The sequence below is a fragment of the Lithobates pipiens genome, unplaced genomic scaffold (assembly GCF_037356315.1).
Source record: "Lithobates pipiens isolate NorthernLeopardFrog02 unplaced genomic scaffold, aLitPip1_a1.2 Scaffold_28, whole genome shotgun sequence".
NCBI classification, from domain to species: domain Eukaryota; kingdom Metazoa; phylum Chordata; class Amphibia; order Anura; family Ranidae; genus Lithobates; species Lithobates pipiens.
The window spans coordinates 37,641,918-37,664,144 of NW_027507789.1; the positions used below are offsets into that span (position 1 = coordinate 37,641,918).

At 43.4% G+C, this 22,227-nt stretch overlaps 1 protein-coding gene across 13 annotated transcripts in view; it reads right to left on the minus strand.

Moving 5' to 3' along the window:
- Window positions 1–139: 139 nt before the first annotated feature.
- The window catches only part of PTPRT (protein tyrosine phosphatase receptor type T), a 654,130-nt gene continuing 632,042 nt past the window's right edge, over window positions 140–22,227 (minus strand). For all 13 annotated transcript variants that reach the window (XM_077459099.1, XM_077459105.1, XM_077459107.1 and 10 more), the window contains 2 exons: window positions 6,011–6,146; window positions 140–951 (listed from right to left, as the gene is read on the minus strand). In XM_077459099.1, coding sequence (XP_077315225.1) covers window positions 898–951; window positions 6,011–6,146 — 190 coding nt within the window. In that variant the 3' untranslated portion in view covers window positions 140–897. The remainder of the gene's footprint in view (window positions 952–6,010; window positions 6,147–22,227) is intronic.

The window sequence follows — 22,227 nt, forward strand, 5'->3', positions numbered from 1 at the left end:
GTACCTGCAACTACAGAGGTCAGTGAGGGCTTGTTTTAAAACTGCTATTTAAGAACATGTAATTACTTTAATGTGCTGAGAAAAGGTGGGCTTTTACCTTTTTCTTTACAGAAATACAACAAGACAACATAGCCATGAGTAAGAAAAAAAAGACATCACAATTTTATTGGACGCTCCATTGCAAGACATTTCCCAAGAATACAAACCGCTTTGACTCCCTTCCCAGGAACATTTACAGCAATAAATAAAGACAGGGTCATTATAAAGAGGACGAGACTACATCATCTGTACCGTGGGGCCTGCCGTAGGAGGCAGGGCACAACACTGCTTGGAGAAGGGAGTGTATTCGCATAGGAATAAGTGAATTCAGAGATCTGTAATCCATGCCAGTATCTCCGCAGTTTAGGCGGTTAATGAGGTTACGTTTATGATAAAACACAAATGTCCTTAGAAAATGGCTGGAGTTCTGCATCTGTGCCGATGGTGTTCTTCTAGCTATGTGTAAGGAACCCAAAACACTTCACTCTGATACTGCTTGTCGAAGTTTGTTAGAGCACTATTTGATGCATATTGTATGTACGTGGAACAGGGTAGCGGAGAAGGGATGAAAGAAGTCTCCAGCAAAAGAGTAAAGAGCGGGATTAGAGGCATGTACAGTCAAATAAAGGCATTGTTCTTTGATGTGCTCTTAGAGTCGTTGGCTGCTCACTTTCTCACTGGCTGAATGTGCTCTTCAGATCAGCTATTTTGAAGCCCAAACGGTGGAAGGTTTTTTCATCTTGATCAACAGCAACCTCTGCTTGGCCTTTAGTAAGTCCAGAGTTTCCAGGTCACACAGGGGCTGCACATGACCAGAGCATCTTCACGCACCACCCCGTCCCCCCAAGCCAAACAGGATCAGAAGGAATTCAGGTATTCCAAGGCAACTTCATATACATATTTATATTGCTCCTGAGGGAGAAGAATGGGACATGTAAGGAAGAGAATGGTATAGACAAAAAGCAGAAATAAATAGGAACAACCTTTTTATTATGTTTTGCGAAGAATGTGAAAGGGTTGCGACCTCTGCCAATCTCCTATCCTTAATAGATAGTATAATGGTATGCAAGAACTCCGATTTAGATTGGGTGTGCCATTTTGGTGTAGGATGTTTTCTGGGGCTGGGGTTATGCCCTTAGCTGTGGTTAGGCCCTTGGAACATTATATAAGTATAGTTGGAAGAGAAGCGCCATGGTATTCTAGCCCAGAAATGCTTTATTGATCACAGTCTTCACTCCGAACAGTAAATGTGCTTCAGGGGCTTTAGAGTTCCTATTACATCGAAGTTTAACAGCTTTTGAAAATAGCTGGTGTCTGGACAGGTGATTAATATTGTGTAATTGAAATTATATCATGGTTCTAAAACTTGCCCAGGTCTCTGGTCTAGGTTTTTTTTCCCAGTTTGGGTCCCTGTTGCAGAGATCTGACTTGTGTACAACCAGGTAGTTCATACATGGATTGAAATTTGTCCGATCCCTGCTGAACTGGCAAAATTGCAATCCGTGTATGCAAAGCTTTTAATGGTGGTGCAGTTATGTTCCCATTGCGACATTATGTTCATCATACTGCAACTAATAGAATTCTACCTTCTAATCTTTCTAGCTCTGTCCAGATTGCCTTTTACCTTGGGAACAGTTGTTCTAACTCTCAGTTGTGAGTCTGGTTTGTGGTGTTAATTTTAAAGCATTTTCCTTTAGCCATTGCATTAAATAAATTATGGCAGCCATGTGAGGAGTGGAGTTTGAGGCTGTTCTGTAGCTTAAAGGGAACTTATACTATTATTATGGAACTTTTTGAAAACACCAATTGTTTGGCTGTCACACTAATCTAAAGGCTTCAATACTTTGAGTCACTAAAGAAACTCAAGAGTTTTGGCTTTCTCTAGCTGCATGCTTATTCTGGATAAGTGATTTAGAAAATATTAAGTCCAGGAACTATAAAAAAAAAACATTTGCAGGAGAAGATCAGAATGGCAGAGTCCATATTTCTCTCAAAATAGGAGAGGGGCGGGCATCACTAGTCAACCCAATCCCTTATGAATCTTTAAAACTGAACTCAGGAAATAGGGCAAATTCTACCTTTGCAGAGACTCCCCACCCAACACTGCAAGGGTTAAATGTTTTTACTCTTGGGATGCTTTATGGTGTATTGCCTACCCTATAACTCAATGTGGCAGGCTCCAGTGCTGTTCAATTGTGCCCAAAGCTCTGTTTTGTCGGTGCTCCCTTAGGGTCATCACAAACAATGCAGGGCTGTTAACCCTGGGAGGAGGCAAGCATGCAACCATGGCTGAGAGTCAGCAGTGCTGGACCAGTCACATACAGTAGCTTTAGGGAGGCTACCAGAGCCAGGAATTGGATAAGTATTACACTTTATTCCTGCACCCCTAGACCAAATGAGCATTTAACCTTTGCAGTGTCTAATTCCTGAAGTTCAACTTTATCCCCTTTGAAGCGCACACATTTTATCCAGCTTTACAATTGTCAGCATCAAGCAATAACTGTGCGGAAATCAATTATCCCTGGTATCTTGGCACTGTAAAAGAATCATTCAACATGAGAACCTTTTTTAGTGTTATAATATGTAATAAAAATGTTTTCATACTTTCATTTTAAAGCTGGACTCCAGGCAAACAGCAAGGATGAAATACCGGTATGTACAAAAGGAGAGGGAAAATACTGCGCTAAACCCAAAAATGAAATTAAATATATAAATAGCAGCTACACAAATTATGTGTAGCGCTCAAAAATGTAACCTTGTAAAAAAACAAAAAAACGTATAAATTACCACAATATGTAATTAAAAAAATGCAAGCACTGGTATTGGAAATACCAGGTACCCATAAAATATACACGTGAACACAATCTAGATCCAATGATGGGATCAAATGAGTGTTATGAAAGAAATACAAATTGTGCTAAATATAACACACTGGAGTGTTTGATCACAGTCCAAAAAGCCAAGTCCATGAGAAGTGGAGAAAGTTCTTAATCCCCCATTTCCAGATGGGCTCTGGATATATACTCCCAGTCGGCCAGATGGTATGCCTAGGGACACTTATATGGGTTCACAAATAAGAGATAGGATACCCTTACTGGATATGGTGGACCCACATACCATACGGCAGTGAGTCAAACAGGCTCAAAAATCCTCGGTTCCTGGAGATGTCACACTGGATACGATGGACGATGTGTGGCTCCAAAATGTAAGGATGAGCAGCAATGGACAACCAACAGCCAAGTGGGTCCAGGACAATCCAAGAAATGGAGATAGATATATGGTCAAAAAGCCCAAATATAGAAGGAAAAAGAGGGGAGCGAGCACCAAAAACCGTTCAGGTAGAGAGGGCCCCAGGACCTTATCATTCAACAATATTTTTCAATGCTTGTTAAGAATCTTTTTGATCTCTTTCTGTTGTATGGAATATGAGGTGAAGAGACCAATATCTGGTTGGCCTGCACCATATGAAACCCTCTCCTCTTTTTCCTTCTATATTTTGTCTTTTTTGACCATTTATCTACCTCCATTCCATGGATCGTCCTGCACCCACTTGGCTGTTGGTTGTCCATTGCGGCTCATCCCTACGTTTTGGAGCCACACATCGTCCATATTATTCAGTGTGACATATCCAGGAACCGAGGCTATTTGAGCCTGTTTGACTCACTGCCGTATGGCATGTGGGTCCATCATATCCAGTAAGGGTACCCTATCTCTTATTTGTGAACCCATATAAGTGTCCATAGGCATACCATCTGGCCGAGTGGGAGTATATATCCAGAGCCCATCTGGAAATGGAGGATTAAGAACTTTTTCCACTTCTCATGGACTTGGCTTTTTGGACTGTGATCAAACACTCCAGTGTGTTATATTTAGCACAATTTGTATTTCTTTCATAACACTCATTTGATCCCATCATTGGGTTTAGATTGTGTTCACGTGTATATTTTATGGGTACTGGGTATTTCCAATACCAGTGCTTGCATTTTTTTATTCACAAATTTTGGTCACTTATATGTTTTTTTCACAAGGTTCCATTTTTGAGCGCTACACATAATTTTTATCTATTGCTTTGAAATATGTACAAGGAAGCTGTTTTACCTGTCAATGAATTAGTAGTTTTGTTTATCCAGACCTGAGATGGACACTACCCTGCCAGACAGCATACCCAGGTTGGTTGACATGACATTTGTTTTTTGCAGTTAGAGCATATAGGTCACCTCCCCCCTCTACACTGTGATTGGACAACGAAGGAGAAACTCTCACCCCTCTGCTCCTGTCAGTAGGTTTCTTGTCAACAGAAATGTATGTAGCACACATGACTGTCCCCTAGTACTGCCCTTTCCTCTCCCAGTTTGGTCTGTGCTGTTCAGGGCATTACAGGTGGCTGATACAATGCCAAATTAAGGTACTAAAGCTGTTTGTCAACTTCAAATATTGGGCCGTACACCAATGATATCACAGGAATCTGACAACATTTAATAATGTACAGCATTTAATCTATGAGTAAGCCCCGGTTGGGTGAAATGCGTTAGAAAGCCAACTTAAGGGAAGGGATGTGCTGTGTGTGCTCTAATTATGAAATTTGTCAGATTCCTGTGACATCATTGGTGTGCTACCCATCATTTTAAGTTGAGTATACCTGAGCTTTGCACCTGGCCAGCCACAGGACCGAGTGGGCAGCTTAGATATGGTAGGATCTGGTTGGTTGTGTTTAAAAATCCATTATGCTTTTTAAGTAAAATATAACAGTATTCACTGACGATTTTTAACCTCTTGCCACCCGCGCTATAGCCGGAAGACATCTACAGTGTGGGCCTAAAGTGCTGGGAAGGCATCCATGTACGTCCTCCCATGCACGTGAGACTAGGCTGATCACAGATCGCAGTAAGGGGTCAATCTCTGCCCCTTACCACATGATCAGCTGCCAGACAAAGACAACTGATCACGTGATGTAAACAGAAGCCGGTAATCGGCTTTTTTTCCCCCTCACGTACATAGTGTGAGGAGAACAAATAAGTTGATTACCAGCTTGTGTAAACGGGACAACTGTCCCATGCATAGAGAGCCACTGCCACTAAGCAGTGCCCACCAGTGCACATTACCACTGCTAAGCAGTTCCCACCAGTGCCACCTATCAGTTTCCATCAGTGCCACCTATCAGTGCTCATCAGTGCCACCTATCAATGCTGCCTATTAGTGTCACCTATCAGTGCCCTTCAGTGTTGTCTATCAGTGCCCTTCAGTGTCACCTATCAGTGCAGCCTCATCAGTGCCTCTTAATCAGTGCCCACCCGTGCCACCTTATCAGGGCCTATCAGTGCAGCCAATCAGTGCCCATCAATACAGCCTATCAGTGCTCATCAGTGTAGCCTAATCAGCACACATCAATGAAGGTTAAAAAATACCTGTTTCCAACATTTTATAACAAACTATGAAAACTTTTTTTTTTGTTCAGCAAAAAATAAAAGCCCAAGTAGTGATTAATTACCACCAAAAGAAAGCTCTATTTGTGTGAAAAAAATGATAAAAATGTCATCTGGGTACAGTATTGCATGACCACGCAATTGTAATTCAAAATGCGGCAGTGCTGAAAGCTGAAAATTGGCCTGGGCAGGAAGGGGGATTATATGCCCAGTAAGCAAGTGGTTAATATCAGCTTGGAGTTCAGCTTTAAATAGTCCCAAAAGGCTGTGGGGTTGATAAGTTATAGGGTAGAACATTTTATAGGTGTTGGTGAATAGCCCCCATCCAGCACCTTGTCACCCCGTGACTCTGAGTTCCCCTTGTTTAGCTCCGATCGCTGCTTTTGAATGAAGCAGGGTACATATTAAACAGCACTATAGAAAGGATTATGATTTCAGATGGACATTGCTTGTGACAGATTTATTTCTTGCTGCCAGAAATGATTTAGTGTATTCCTTATTTGTTGCCCTGTTGAGACAAGGAGGCAGCAGGGGGGCCCGTCACTCACCAGCGCCTCCACCATATTGGCCTTGTTATTCCGCAGGGTTTTCACGGTGTGGAACACATCGATGATGTTCTGCTGTTGGATCATCTCGCACACGCTGCAGATAGCACAGAACGTTCCACTGCGACCTCCTCCATTCCTGGAAGAAAACAGAAACCGTGTCACACATATACCCACGGAACAAAACCGAGCATGACTTCCATCAGAGACCAGACCTTGCAACGTTCAGCCTGGCAGACAATAGGTTTTAAAGATATAGTTGTGGGGGAAGAATACTAAAAAAAGATCCAAATTATTTAATGCATTCTTATATACGTCATGTACCAATTACAGGAATTTTTGTCTTTCACATAATAAAGTGTCAAAAATGAACTGTAAAAGAGAATTAAATGTGAGAAAACTTTTGCTTATGTCAGTGGTGAAGAAACAAGGCTTGTGGTGATTACAGTAGTCATCAAGCGTATACACTCACTGGCCACTTTATTAGGTACACCTGTGTAATTGCTTGGTCACACAAATTTGTAATCAGCCAATCATATGGCAGCAACTCAATTTAGGCATCTAGACGTGACGAAGACGACTTTCTGAAGCTCAAACCGAGCATCACAATGGGGATTTAAGTGACTTTGAATGTGGTTGGTTGTTGGTGCCAGACAGGCTGGTCTTAGTTTTTCAAAAACTGCTGGTCTACTGGGATTTTCACACACAACCCTCTCTAGGGTTTACAGAGAATGGTCAGAAAAAGAGAAAATATCCAGTGAGCGGCAGTTGTGTGAGGAAAATGCCTTGTTGATGTCAGAGGAGAATGGGCAGACTGGTTTGAGATGATAGAAAGGTAACAGTAACTCAAATAACCACTCGTTACAACCAAGGTATGCAGAATACCATGTCTGAACACACAGCACATCGAACCTGGAAGCAGATGGGCTACAACAGCAGAAAACCACACTGGGTGGCACTCCATCCAGTTAAGAACAGGAAATTGAGGCTACAATTCAGGCTCACCAAAATTTGCAATAGGAGATTGTAAAAACCTTGCCTGGTCTGATGAGTCTCGATTTTAGCTGCGACATTCAGATGGTAGGGTCAGAATGTGGCATAAACAACATGAAAGCATGGATCCATCCTGCCTTGTATCAATGGTTCAGGCTGGTGGTGTAATGGTGTGGGAGATATTTTCTGGGCATACTTTGGGCCCCTTAGTACCAGTTGAGCATCGTTTAAACACCCCGGCCTACCTGAGTATTGTTGCTGACCATGTCCATCCCTTTATGACTACAGTGTCCCCATCTTCTGATGGCTCCTTCCAGCAGGATAATGCTCCATGTCACAAAGCTCAAATCATCTCACCACTGGTTTCTAGAACATGACAATGAGGTCCTTGTACTCCAATGGCCTCCACAGTCACCAGATCTCATCCAATAGAGCACCTTTGGGATGTGGTGGAACAAAAGATTTGCATCATGGATGTGCAGCTGACAAATCTGCAGCAAGTGTGTGATGCTATCATGTCAATATGGACCAAAATCGCTGAGGAATGTTTCCAACACCTTGTTGAATCTATGGCACTAAAAATTAATGCAGTTCTGAAGGCAAAAGGCGGTCCAACCCCATACTAGCAAGGTGTACCTAAAAGTGTCCAGTGAGAGTAGACAGCAGAGGTCTTGCACTGTGACCCTCTGATTCTGAAGCTAACCCCAGAGGTGTGGGCTGCTGTCCAAGGGTGTGGTTAAAAAGTAGAACTTTTTTCGGTCTGGGGAAAATGTTGACATACTAAATTATCAGTCACATTTTTATTGCTGTGTCCTCGTTAGGTAGATCTAAGGGGATATTAATCCAACAGACACATAGGGGTTGATTTACTAAAGGTAAGGTTCACTTTGCAAAGAATACTGAATGATGTGCAAGGGAAGTAGAAAACAATATTTTGTTTTCACTTGATTGGATGATAAAAGTCTAAAGAGCTTCACCTCATTTACTAAAGGAAAATTGCCTTGAAAAGTGAACATTTCCCTTAAAAAGTATACAGCCTATTCGCCTTTAGTAAATAAACCCCACAGGTAGCAATACATTCTGACAAAGATCCCCACTAATCTAAATGTAAAAAAGTTGTGTGCAGCACCCTCCTACAGTAGAAAGGAAAGTTAGGTAAATGTAGTTCTTTTGGGCTCCCCTGTAATCAGCAGAGCAATTTTGATTGCTTTGGACTATTCTGTGTTCTACTGATAGCTGGTTTGGTTGTTTTCCCCTGCCTTCTGGAGATTTTTAGAATGTAGTGGGCTGGAAAGGCAAAGCAACCTGAATATTTATGCTGTCTCAGCCAACCCCAGGGGGAGGGTACACAGAAGGTGGCTGGGAAAGTGCATAAATAATCTGGGGTCTGGAGCTGCTCGGTTCTTGTTCAATAGGAGAACATCCCAGCCTGAATGTCTGCTGCCCTTCTAGGCGACCTGAAATTCCACTTGAGCTCATCGAGGTCCCAGCAATGCTTAGGATGGGGAAGCTTGTTTGATGGACACAGTGGGAGTGTTTGATGGCACTGTGGGAGCGTTTGATGGGTACAGTGGCAGCGCTTGATGGCGCAGTGGCTGCATTTGATGCACAGTGAGGCTGCAATTGATGGGTTTTTTTTCAGAAGTTTTCGGTTTGTTTGCACCTCCCAAACAATTTTGAGCACCAGCCACCACTGATCGTTGTCCTGGTGGAAGGTGAACCTCTGCCCCAGTCTGAAGTCTTTTTCAGACTCTAACAGGTTTTCTGCTAAGATTACCCTGTATTTGGCTCCATCCATCTTCCCATCAACTCTGACCAGCTTCCCTGCTGAACAAAAGCATCCCCAAAACATGATGCTGCCACCACCATGTTTCACGGTGGGGATGGTGTGTTCAGGGTGGTTTACAGTGTTAGTTTTCCGCCAAAACATAGCATTTTACTTTTAGGTCAAAAAGTTCAATTTTAGTCTCATCTAACCAGAGCACCTTCTTCCACATGTTTGCTGTGTCCCCCACATGGTTTCTCGCAAACGGGACTTCTTATGGCTTTCTTTCAACAATAACTTTCTTATTGCCACTCTTCCATAAAGGTCAGATTTGTGGAGTGCACGACTAATAGTTGTCCTGTGAACGGATTCCCCCACCTGAGCTGTGGATCTCGGAAGCTCCTCCAGAGTTATCATGGGCCTCTTGGCTGCTTCTCTGATTAATGCTCTTCTTGCCCAGCCTCCTTGCCCTGTCAGTTTACGTGGACAGCCATGTCTTGGTAGGGTTGCAGTTGTGCCATACTCTCCATTTTCAGATGATGGATTGAACAGTGCTCCGTGAGATGTTCAAAGCTTGGGATATTTTTTTAATAACCTGACCCCGCTTTAAACTTCTCCACAACTTTATCCCTGACCTGCCTGGTGTGTTACTTGGCCTTCGTGATGCTGTTTGTTCACTAAGGTTCTGTAACAAACCTCTGAGGGCTTCACAGAATAGCTTTATTTATGCTGAGATTTAATTATACACAGGTGGGCCTTATTTACTAATTAGGTGACTTCTGACGGCAATTGGTTCAACTAGATTTTAGTTGGGGGTATCAGAGTAAAGGGGGCTGAATACAAATGTTGAATGTTGAAAACCATTTATCATTTTACTTCCACTTTACAATTATGTGTCACGTTGTGTTGGTCTATCACATAAAATCCCAATAAAATACATTTACATTTTTGGTTGTAACATGACAAAATGGGGAAAGTTTCGAGGGGTATGAATACTTTTTCAAGGCACTCTAGATTTAAATCATGGCCATTGCAAAGTTTGCAAAATTTGTGTAAATGTTTACAAACTAAATCCAGGCAGAATCATTCTTCTTTACTACCCAGCAGAGAGAAGTCCGAGATGTGTCAAGCGCTGGACTGGGTGTGCAAAGACTCTAGAAAATAATGATTAGTGGTCTTGAATATTAATATGTCTTCATTAATAACTCATGTTACATAGGGATGAGCCGAACACCAACTGGTCCGGTTTGCAGCAGAACATGCAAACAGGCAAAAAATGTGTTCAAACACGGGAACACCGTAAAAGTCTATGAGACACGAACATGAATAATCAAAAGTGCTCATTTTAAAGGCTCATATGCAAGTTATTGTCATAAAAAGTGTTTGGGACCTGGGTCCTGCCCCAGGGGACATGTATCAATGCAAAACTTTTTTTTAAAAACTGCAGTTCTTTCGGGAGCAGTGATTTTAATAATTCTAACAGTGAAACAATAAAAGTGAAATATTCCTTTAAATTTTGTGCCTGGGGGGGTGTCTATAGTATGCCTGTAAAGTGCCACATGTTTCCCATTTTTACAACAGTCCCTGCACAAAATGACATTTCTAAAGGAAAAAAGTAATTTAAAACTACTAGTGGCTATAATGAATGGTTGGTCCCGGCAATACACATAAAAGTCATTGAAAAAAACGGCATGGGATTCCCCCACAGTCCATTACCAGGCCCTTTGAGTCTGGTATGAATATTAAGGGGAACCCCAGACCAAAAAAAAAAAAGCATTGGGGTCACCCAAAATTCCATACCAGGCCCTTCAGGTGTGGTATGGATATTAAGGGGAACCCCACGTCAAAATGCTTTCAAAAATGGCGTGGGGGGTCCCCCTCAAAAATCCATACCAGACCCTTATCTGAGCATTCAACCTGGCAGGCTGCAGGAAAAGAAGGGGGGACGGGAGAGCGTCCCACCTCCTGAACTGTACCAGGCCACATGCCCTCAACATGAGGCGGGTGCTTTGGGGTAGCAGCCCCCCCAAAGCACCTTGCCCGATGGTTGTGGGGGTCGGCGGGTGGGGGTCATATCAGAATCTGGAAGCCTCTTTTAACAATGGGATCCCCAGATCCCGGCCTCCCCCCCCCCCGTGTGAAATGGTAACGGGGTACAAAAGTATGAAAATTATAAAAATGACATGACACGGCTTGGGAGCGGTGGCGGCGTGCAGCTTTTTTTTCTTTTTCAGTCCGTCAAAGCGAGAGAAGAAGAAGATGAACAGACTTCATAGGACATTTTTATTTTTTAATAAAGGACTTGTCCCAAGCCGTGTCATGTCATTTTTACTATTTCCACACTTTTTTTGTGAAATGGTAGGGGTACGTTTGTACCCGTTACCATTTCACACAGGGGGGGAGCCGGGATCTGGGGGTCCCCTTGTTAAAGGGGGCTTCCAGATTCTGATAAGCCCTCCGCCCCCAGGCCCCACAACCACTGGGCAAGAGTTGCGGGGATGAGGCCCTTGTCCCCATAAACATGCACCCTCCCCATGTTGAGGGCATGTGGCCTGGTACGGTTTGGGGGAGTCTCTCGTCCCCCTATTTTCCTGCGGCCTGCCAGGTTGCGTGCTCGGATAAGGTCATCTGCTGTTCTAAGAACTGTAGTCGGGACTTTTAATGGCAACTATAATCACAGGTAGTGTTACTCACTGTGTCACCAACTTTGTGATGTTTCGTAGCAGTGACACCTATGCTGAAATCAGGAGATAGGGTTTCCTCCAGCCCCTCCCACTTCACATTCCTCACCAGACAGCTGACCTCTAGTCTCTGTCCCCAGCCATGCCGTGAACTGAATGGGCGGCTGCGAAGAGGCTGAGTGGGTGGCCGCGGCACCAGGGACAGCCCTGATGGGCAGCCTCAAAAAAGCTGGGAGAGCAGCGTGGGTTTCAGGAACAGCCAAGGATTTGGTGACTCCTGGCAAATTATCATTTGACCCCTGAGAGGATCCCAACCCCAGGTTGAGAACCACTGTACTAAACCCTTAAAAGCCATCAAAAAACACATTGATTTCACCTTTCACCACTTTTGCTCATCCCTATTTAGCACTACAATGCTATATTTATTATTTAGTTAGCACTAACTGAATACATATTGGATAACTCAACCTTCAAATGGTGTAATGTATACATAAAGGGGCAGAGCGTATAACTAGAGAAGATGGGTAACCATTGATGGGTAGCTCTTCGAATCAGACTTCTATAATACACTAAAATATTAAAGCGGGAGTCCGCCGGGACTCCGCGTTTTTTTTTTTTTTTTAAAAGCCAGCAGCTACAAATACTGCAGCTGCTGACTTTTAAAATAGTGACACTTACCTATCCAGCGCGCCCGCGATGTCGGCACCCGAAGCCGATCTGTAGATCGTATCTCGGGTGCTGCCGCCGCCATCTTGGGTATGGGAATCAGGAAATGGAGCCTTTCGGCTTCATTTCCCGGTTCCCTACTGCGCATGCGCGAGCCGCGCTGCGCAATAAGGACAGTCCCCGCTGCCTCTGGGATCTGTGTGTTTTCCCAGCAGGCAGCGGGGCACTTGCGGAAAGGGGCGGGCACTTGCGGAAAGGGGCGTAATCTACGCCCCTTTCCGCAGAGAGCTATCCCGGAAGTGGGTGCAGATACCTGTACTGTACAGGTATCTGCACCCCCCTCCCCTCTGAAAGGTGCCAATTGTGGCGCCGGAGGGAGGGAGGGTTCCGATGAGCGGAAGGTCCACTTTAGGGTGGACCTCCGCTTTAAAGCTAAAGCTGGCCACACACTAGTAGATTATATTACACATGACTTTATAAAAGTTGTTTGAAAAAACTTTAAAATTCAGTTTGCTGTTAAAATTCAATTTTGGAATGAATGTAATTTCTAAAACGAAAGAAATTGTGCTTGCTCTAGAAAAAGTTGCCATCATTCTTTGGATCTTCCCGTCACTGCAGTGGGAAACATTTGTTGATTTGACCCTCTAAAACGAATGATCTTAAAATAAAAAAATTTCAAACTAAATTTTACTAGTGTATGGCCAGCTTCAGACAAGGGTTTACCGTTCCTAAACTCATCTTTTATGCTGCATTGGCCACAAAGTGTTGCACTCACTATAGATGTTAGGGCAGAATAAATTTTTTTACCAAGACAATCTGAAAAAAAAAAAGGAATAATTAAGGCAATGCATTTGCTAAAACAAAGGAAAAAGCTAGATACTTATAGCAAATCAAAATACTATATGTTAGAAAAAAAAGAGATAAAGAAATGTGTGATGTGTGTACACAGCTTGGGAGCACGCTGGTTATGCCTGATAGATGCATTACTAAAGAAAACATGATCTTCTACACTGCACACTTCCCGCAGGCTCAGATTATATTCCAGAAGGACATAGAACAGAACAGAAAGTGTTAGATGTATCTACAGAAGAAAGGCAGGGTGAGTAAAGGCAAGATCATGGCAAGTTTTACTGCATCTTGATCTTTCACCTACTGAACTTTAGAGTGAGAAGATTGACGGGATGCTGAGAAAACACGCTGGAGGAAATTTCAAGACAACATGCCAAGAAAGTGGCAACCGATATTTGAAGGGACCTCTCTCTCTCTCTCTCTCTCTCTCCCTCTTTATATATATAATTTTATATATTGTGACATTGGGGGATGTTTAACTCGGTGGTAGATGCCTTTTCAGTAAGTTCACAGCGAACAGGAACTTTAGTTTAAGGGCATGGTAGCCCACTTTTATTAAAAGGAACAAAATAAAGTTCATACATTCACTTGGTTGCCCACACAGGGGTTCTTCTCCCAAAAACAATACATGTAAAATGCCAAGCCACCTGGCTCTATTCGGCAGTACTGCCACTTAGGCTTTACACTTCAGCCCTCTTGGCCATATAACAGGGTTCCCGTACAACTACTGTACATCTTTTTAGCTTCCTTGCTGCTCAGACCTTCCACTTCAGGCTCTCATCTGTCTCCTTAGGCCCCTTTCACACATGCGGACAGTATGTCCGTATTTCATCCATCCGTTTGCAGATGAAATATGGACATACATGCATTCCTATGGGATAGCGGGTGTCTAGGGATAAACATCCGCAGACACCCGCTATCGTCCGCCTCCATAATTGTCCGATTCTGCAGACGGAGGAAAATCCTATTTTTCTATCCGTCTGCAGAGCGGATCAGATGAACACGGACAGACGGTCCGTGTTCATCCGATCCCCCATAGAGGAGAGCGGAGAGCTGACAGGGTGGTCCCAGCACAGCGTGCCGCGACCGCCCTGTTATCCGCCGGCTCAGCGGGGACAACGGAGCTATCCCCGCTGAGCAAGCGGATCATCACGGGGCGGATCATTACTGATCCGTCCCCTGTAAAAGGGGCCTTAGATGCACACAGCTTCAACACACACAGCGTCTATCTAGAAAGCAGCCCCTCACTGCTCTGATCCTCAGACTTGGGTCTCTGGCTTCCACTAGTGCACACCTGCACTCTCTGGACTCCTGGAGACCTTCTGTCTCTCTGGATGGGAGCCCAGAACCCTAATACTAACTCTGCTATAAGCCCACCTGCTCAATCAACCAGCCAGACTCCTGGCTGTTCCAAAAACCCAGCCCCAGGATTGGAGATTCCATCCCACCCATAACGCTATGGAATCTCCTGGCTCCAGGTCCCCAATTGGATTTTACAAACTTTGGAGGAAACTGATAAAACAGATTCCTCCACATTAAATACCCCTGGAGCCCCTCAACCTGCCTATTTGAGAACCCTGGATGACAATTACTTTGACAGGGAACTGTACTGTCACAATATATAAATATATTTGGGATAGATTAAAAGTATTTGGGACGCCTGCCTTAAAAAAGTATTGATATTTTGTCGTGTTTCAACCAAAAACGTAAAAGTATTTTATTGGGATTTTATGTGATAGACCAACACAAAGGTTGGGCGGCACAGTGGTGTAGTGGATAGCACTTTCACCTAGCAGTAAGAAGGGTTGCTGGCTCGAAAAAAAAACACAACACTACCTGCTTGGAGTTTGCATGTTCTCCCTGTGCCTGCATGGGTTTCCTCCAGGTACTCTGGTTTCCTCCCACACTCCATGCTGGTAGGTTAATTGGATCCTGTCTAAATTGTCCCTAGTATGTATGAATGTGAGTTAGGGACCTTAGAGTGTAAGCTCCTTGAGGGTAGGGACTGATGTGAATGTACAATGTCTATGTAAAGCACTGCGTAAATTGATGGCGCTATATAAGTAACTGAAATAAATAAATAAAAAAATAAATAAAAGGAGCACATATTTGTGAAGTGGAAGGAAAATGATAAATAGTTTTAAATTTTTTTTACAACTAAATATCTGAAAAGTTTTAATACTTTGTAGAATCACCTTTTGCTGCAATTAGAGCTGCAAGTCTTTTTGGGGATGTCTCTACCAACTTTGCCCATTTTTCCCCATTCTTCTTTGCAAAATAGCTCAAGCTCTGTCAGATTGGATGAAGAGTGTCTGTGAACAGCAATTTTCAAGTCTTGCCACCGATTCAAGTAGATTACAATATATTTCAGTTTAATTTTTTTTTTAAAACAAAATAACATCAGGTAGAGCAAAGCCTCTATTGTAATGGCTATGGCAGATCTTGGTAATTTGGTCCATGTAAAAATCTATAAAGCCATTGATTTAGTCCTGCTCACGTCTATCCACTATCTAGTATATCACTTTGGGTGGGTTGACACTTAAAGCATAAATTTACTTTTGGTCTGCTGATTTTTATTGCACTGGTTTCCCCTGATCAGTATTCTATAGCATTTTGTGGGAAAGGAGATGCTTGGGAGAGGGCCCCATGGAAGCCTATGGGTAAGTGCTACACAGGTACTGCCAGTGCACTGAAAGTCAACTGGCTGGGATGTGAACAAACAGTGAAAGCTGTGTGCATGAGTGCTAAGTGAGTTTGTATCTATGAAGGGGATGGGAGGCCTAGGGTAACTCAGCAGGAGGGTAAGTAAAAAAAATTATAGGTGCACATTGAAAGTGCATTTATCCTTTAAAGAACCATATCAGATAGAAAGATGAGAGGGTGGTAAGTGTAATTATGTGCATTACACCTACCCCCATTACACTAGTCAAATATTCTCACACAAAGTTTGGCATGCTTCTGTTCTCAGCACATTACTCTGTGTACAACCAGAATTAATTGTCAGACTCATACAAGTCTTTGGTATTTTCGAGACTAACAGCTACCTGCTGAGTAACGAGCTGACAGCACAAGCGTGTCGGCTGGCAAAATGAGGAAGATTATCCTTTAAATAACTTGATAGCACCTTCGGTTTTGTTTTTTTCTATAAGAATTGTAATTTTTTTTTTTTTTTCTTGCGGTAGATACACTGTGCTGCTATTGTGATATCCATAGGGTCTGCATACCTGATGTAGATATTATAAGAAGCTCCAACTCTCTCTCTCTATTGGATGTATATTTATTTTACTATAGACAATGTAACAGGAAGCGCTCGAACACACACAGTGGGGCAAGAACACCCCAAACCATCAGGGGGCAGACTGACAGTGCGAACAAATTCAGGAATGTGTGTAATTGAGGTGCTAGGGTTGACTCATTAAAGAGGAAGTAAACCCTGATGAGTTTACTTCCTCTTTCATTCCCTGCAAAGGTAAAGCATAATGGACTACTATGCATCACATAGTAGTCCATTATGTGTCACTTACCTGACACAGGAGCCAGCGAAGTCACCACTGTCCCCTGTTGTCCGGCGCATCCATCTTCTCGGTGGGTCTCACTGCTCCGGCGAAGCCACGATGACGTCACTCCAATGCATGCGCACAGGAGCCGCCGCGCTCGGCATATTCGCCGTTGACAGTGCCGCGCTCAGTGCGCCTGCGCGCCGCTGTCTACGGCGCATGCTCCATAGACAGCGGTGCCTGTCTTTCGGTAAATATCTCCTAAACCATGTAGGTTTAGGAGATATTTCTTGGACCTACAGGTAAGCCTCAATCTAGGCTTACCTGTAGGTCAAAGTGTGTTGTAAGGGTTTACTCAATTTCACCAAGAGTGCATTGGCTCCAGTGAGGCTGCTCTCTGCACAAACAGGGTATCCCTAACCAAGGGACCCTTATGCCGCGTACACACGATCAGAATTCTCTTCGGAAAAAGCTCTGATGGTTTTCCCGACGGAATACTGACGGAATTTGGCTCAAGCTGTCTGTTTATAACGCGGTGACATACAACACGTACGACGGGACTAGAAAAAGGAAGTTCTTTTTTTTTTTTTTTTTAAATTCTTTATTTATCGATTTTATCAAACAATCACATTTCTTACAAAATTCATCCTTTTTACATTGTCGCCAATAAAAATCCCTTTTATACCCCCCCTCCCTCCCCCCCTCCCCCTCTCACTCGATCCTTCCCTTATAACCATTCCTTAACATTCGAGTAGCTTCCAATAATTATCAGTTTTTTTGAATTGTAACCAATGCCTCCACTTATTCAGATACCTCTCCTCTGAACTTTCTGACTTAGAGATCATGGCTTCAATATTTCTTATCTTTTCCAGTCTCTCTACCCATTCCTTCATTGTGGGGGGATCTTGACTTTTCCATTTCCGTGGAATCAAAGCTTTAGCAGCGTTCAACAGACAAGGGGTCAGGGACCGACCATACGCTTCATCTCTATCTTCTGTGCTATGAAATAAGCACACCCATGGGTCACTCCTGATCCTTTCACCTGTTACACTTAAACTTGCTTCTATTATTTTCCCCCAGTATGCTTGTATTTTAGGGCACTCCCACCATAAGTGAGCAAAAGACCCTACCGCCGAGCAACCTCTCCAACACCCAATGGGGTGTTCCTTACTAATCTTATTTCCTTGCTGTGGGGTTATATACCACCTAGTCAGGAGTTTATAGGACATTTCCCTTGTTTGTGAGTCTGTGGCTACCGTATACGTACGTCTCAGTATTTTGTTTCTTTGCTCATCATTGCATAAAGGGCCTATTTCCCTTTCCCATTTCCCCAGGTACTCAGGATATTTATTTTCCGTTTCCTCTATCAGGATTTTGTATATTTTTGCTATCCTTTTTTCCAGGCTATGCCGGTTCACTAGTAATTTTTCTAGAGGCCTCAACTTCTCCTTTCCCCTCAATGGATGCGGCAAGGCCTGGGCAAAATGAGATAACTGAGTGTCTCCATTTATCTAAAGGCTTGTGTCCCCATTTCCCAATAATTTCTTCATATGTGCATAATCTATCACCTACCATGACCTCGTGTAATCTAATACTATCTTTCCCAGCCCACCTACTGAAATATATGTACTCTTCCTGTCCTGGTCTAAAAAAAAAATATCCAACAATGGAATTAGTGGAGAGTTATGTGTCCAACCATATCTCTTATTTATTGTGTCCCACACCCACAGTGCATTTTTCGTCAGTGTACTTGTGTTTGCCGCTAACTCTCTAGTTTTTGCTGGTATCCATATTAATTCTCCTATATTCTTTGTGCTTAAATTAATTTCTAATTCTGCCCAGTCCTTGCCTTCCTTGTTATATATCCAATCCGTAATGCGGGATACCATGATAGCCTCATAATACTTTTTAAGATCGGGTAGGGCCAACCCCCCTCTCTCTTTACGTCTAGATAGGATATGCATTGCTACCCTCGCTGCCTTCCCCCTCCATATAAATCTTCCAATCATAGTTTTAAGTTTATTTAAATACGCTGGGGATAACAAGATAGGAATCATTTGGCAGGTGTAAGTGAATATCGGTAAGATGAACATCTTTATAACATTTATTCTTCCCGTCCACGAAAGGGCTCTATATTGAATCTTACTCAGTTGCTGCTTAATTTTATTAAGAAGGGGGATATAGTTAGCCTCGAACAAACCTCCCATTTTTACCGTCAAATTAATTTCAAGATACCCTAATTCTTTCAAGCACCATCTAAACGGTAACTTCCCCTGCAACGCCTTCTGTTCAACTATCGGTAGGTTTAAGTTTAGTATCTCCGACTTCGCCATATTCACTTTGAAATTTGAGACCTTCCCAAATTCCATAAGTTCTTTCATGACTACCGGGATAGAGATCCTTGGGTTAGCCATATACAGTAAGAGGTCATCGGCGAAACATGCTATCTTATACTCCCTACCCATTACTTTTATTCCTTGGATATCTTGGTTTCTCCTAATGGCTGCCAGAAGGGGTTCTAACACCATTATGAAAAGAAGCGGTGAGAGGGGGCATCCCTGCCGCGTCCCATTAAATAATTCAAGGGGGCGGGACAGGGATCCATTGATTCTTATCCTGGCTTTGGGATGGTCGTACAGAGCTTCTATCCATCTTCTCATCCTTTCACCTAATCCAAAGTATCTTAGTACCTCAAACAGGAAGCCCCAGCTGACCCTGTCAAATGCTTTTTCAGCATCAATCGACACCAGAACGGTAGGGGCTCCCTGTCTGATCGCCTCCTGCATCAACACAATAGTTTTCAGAACGTTATCTCTCCCCTCTCTCCCCTGAACGAAACCCACCTGATCTTTCTGGATCAAATCCGGTACATAGGGCCTCAATCGTTCCGCAATAATTTTTGCAAACAGCTTTATATCCGAATTCAAGAGGGATATTGGTCTATAGCTTTCAACTGCCATGGGGTCTTTTGCCTCCTTCAAAATTAATGTTATATGTGCCAGCATTGTTTCATCTCTAAATTCCCCCCCCCCCTCTCCTACCGCATTGAAGTACTCACATAATTTTGGCGCAAGTTGTTTTTGGAATTTCTTATAATATAAGATCGGGAACCCGTCCGGACCTGGACATCCTCCCACTGTTGTATTTTTAATTGCTCTTTCCACTTCCTCAATCGCAATTGGGGCTTCTATCGAGGCCGTTTCCTCTTGCGTTAGCTTGTGTAGATCTAGCCTCCTCAGGTATTCGCCTATTTCCTCTCGGGTCGCACCCCCCCCCCCCCATGTTCAATATTGTAAAGAGCACTAAAGTACGCCTGGAAGGTGTCCATTATCTTTTCCGGGATAGTTTGTACTTCTCCCTTCTTATCTCTTACCTTTGGGATAAAAGTTCTATTTTTTTTTTCCTTTACCTTCCTGGCCAACCATTTTCCTGATTTATTCCCCCAAAGATATCTCTCCTTTTCTAGCATGTGATAAGCAGCTTTCCTCTCTTGCTCCAGACATTCTTCTAACTCACTCTTTATTTTTTTCAACTCCTGACTCTCCGGGTTTCCCTCCGTCCTTCTACTTTGTTCCTCTCTCTGTATTTCCTCATACAGCAGTCGCTTCCTTCTCTCCCTCTCTTTTTTCTTTCCCGCCCCAATCCCAATTAGTATACCTCTCATTACGACTTTATGTGACTCCCACAGTATTGAGATAGAGACTTCCGGGGTATTATTTAACCTAAAAAATTGTTCCATTTCCTGTTCAATCCTATTTATTGATTCCTTATCTTGTAACAATAATTCATTGAGCCTCCAGCTTGTCCCCGGCTCACGCACTCCCCCCATCTCCAGCTGGATCGCCACTGGCGCATGGTCAGAAACCGTTATTGATTTTATTTCAGCCTTCCTCAGAGCTGATAGGAGATGGTACTCTAAGAAAATGTAATCAATTCTAGAGAAAGAGCCGTGTACCTGAGAGAAGCAGGTATAGTCTTTATCCCTTGGGTGTAATGCCCTCCAAGCATCCTGGAGTTGAAAACCTGCTAAAGCTTTATCCAACTTCCTCTGTTTGACCCTAGGTGGCCCACTTCCTGTCTCCCTAACGTCCTCCTTCTTCGCGTCCATGTTCCAATTAAGGTCGCCTGCTAAGATCAGGTTCCCTTCTTTAAAATCTTCTATCTTTTTTAGCAGTTTGCTTAAAAATTTATCAGCATTCTTATTTGGAGCATAGACATTAACAATTGTACATTTCATGTTTGATAACATCCCTTTTACACACAAATATCTCCCCTCTGGGTCCACTAGACGCTTTTCTAGCTCAAATCTTGTTGCTTTACCAAAACCAATCGCCACTCCTCTAGAGTAAGCGGAGGGAGAATCCCCGTATATATCCACACCGGGAAGTCCACTGTGTTAATCTTTATACCTGAAGTGTGTGTTATGTGTGTCTCCTGGAGACACACCACACTTGCTCCCATGTACCTTAATTCATCATTAATCCTAAATCTTTTCCTTTTTGTGTTTAAACCCCTTACATTATAAGTAACCACATTCAGTACTTCCATATTTTGGTTGCAAATTGAAAAAGGTTAATTTCCTCTCTTTCTGACGCGTCCAGTGGTCCCAGCTACCTCTAGTCCTACTGACTCTAAGGAAGGATCGAGTGAGAGCCCCAAGAAAACCATTCCCACCCCCCCTCATCCCCTCCCTCCCCCCACCCCCCCCTGTCTTATAACGGAACATCTCAAGGGATTGGGTAAGACAGCCCTTTTCCCGTTATTACTATGGTTCTGGACGGCCTCCGCACCTGGTCGGCCCACCTCCATAGCTTCCCTAGGGTTCATTCAAGCCCACAACCATGGGAGACCCCGCCTCGCTCACCCCCCCCATCCCCCACTATACCCCCTCACCGCCAGTTGACCCTCTTCCTCTCTGCTTGGTCCAAGGCTCCTGAGTCCTCCTATTTTTAGTATTTTCCCCTATCGACCCTACCTCCTCATCCTTTTCCCATTCTAACTGCGGGGGAGGATTTAAACCCAACCGCTCACAGAAATCCTGTAAATCTTCGGGAAAACGGAGCACCGCAGACCGTCCCTCCTTCCTTCCGATTAAACATGATGGAAATCCCCATTGATAAGGGATATTTGCTGCCACCAGCATTTCCGTGAGCGGTTTAAGTCGTCTCCTTCTTCTTAGGGTCTCTGGCGTCAAATCCGAATAGATCTGCAGTTCTAGACCCCCATACGACAGCCCTGGATTAGTTCTAATCTTACCCATCACTTGAATCTTTTCCTCCACATAATGAAACCTCACTAATACGTCTCGCGGAGATTCTGACCTCATTCCTGAGAATCGTGTTATCCTATGGATTCTATCTATTCTTAAAGGTTCTGAGATTTCTCTATCTAAAAGTGGGTTGAATATTTGTTGGGCCACTTCTTTAAGTGTTAAGCTGTTGTGGGCCTCAGGGAGGCCTTTTATCCGTAAGTTCCTTTTCCTACTGCGATTTTCCTGGTCTTCTAATTTATGCATTAATGCCCTGTTTCCCTTCCGTAATGCTGTGACCTGCTCCCGAATTTCTTCTATTGTCTGCTCATGGGTCTCTACTCTGTTTTCTATTTCCTCTACTCTCCCCAATACTTGCCCGATATCTACCCTTATTGTGGCAATTTCTATTTTAAGGGAGGATTCCATTTTTGTAAACATCTCCCCAAGCATCTCTTTTAAATGTGAGGTTTGTACTAGGGGAGGCGACCGACCGTGATCCCCCAAGGGTATCCCTCCTC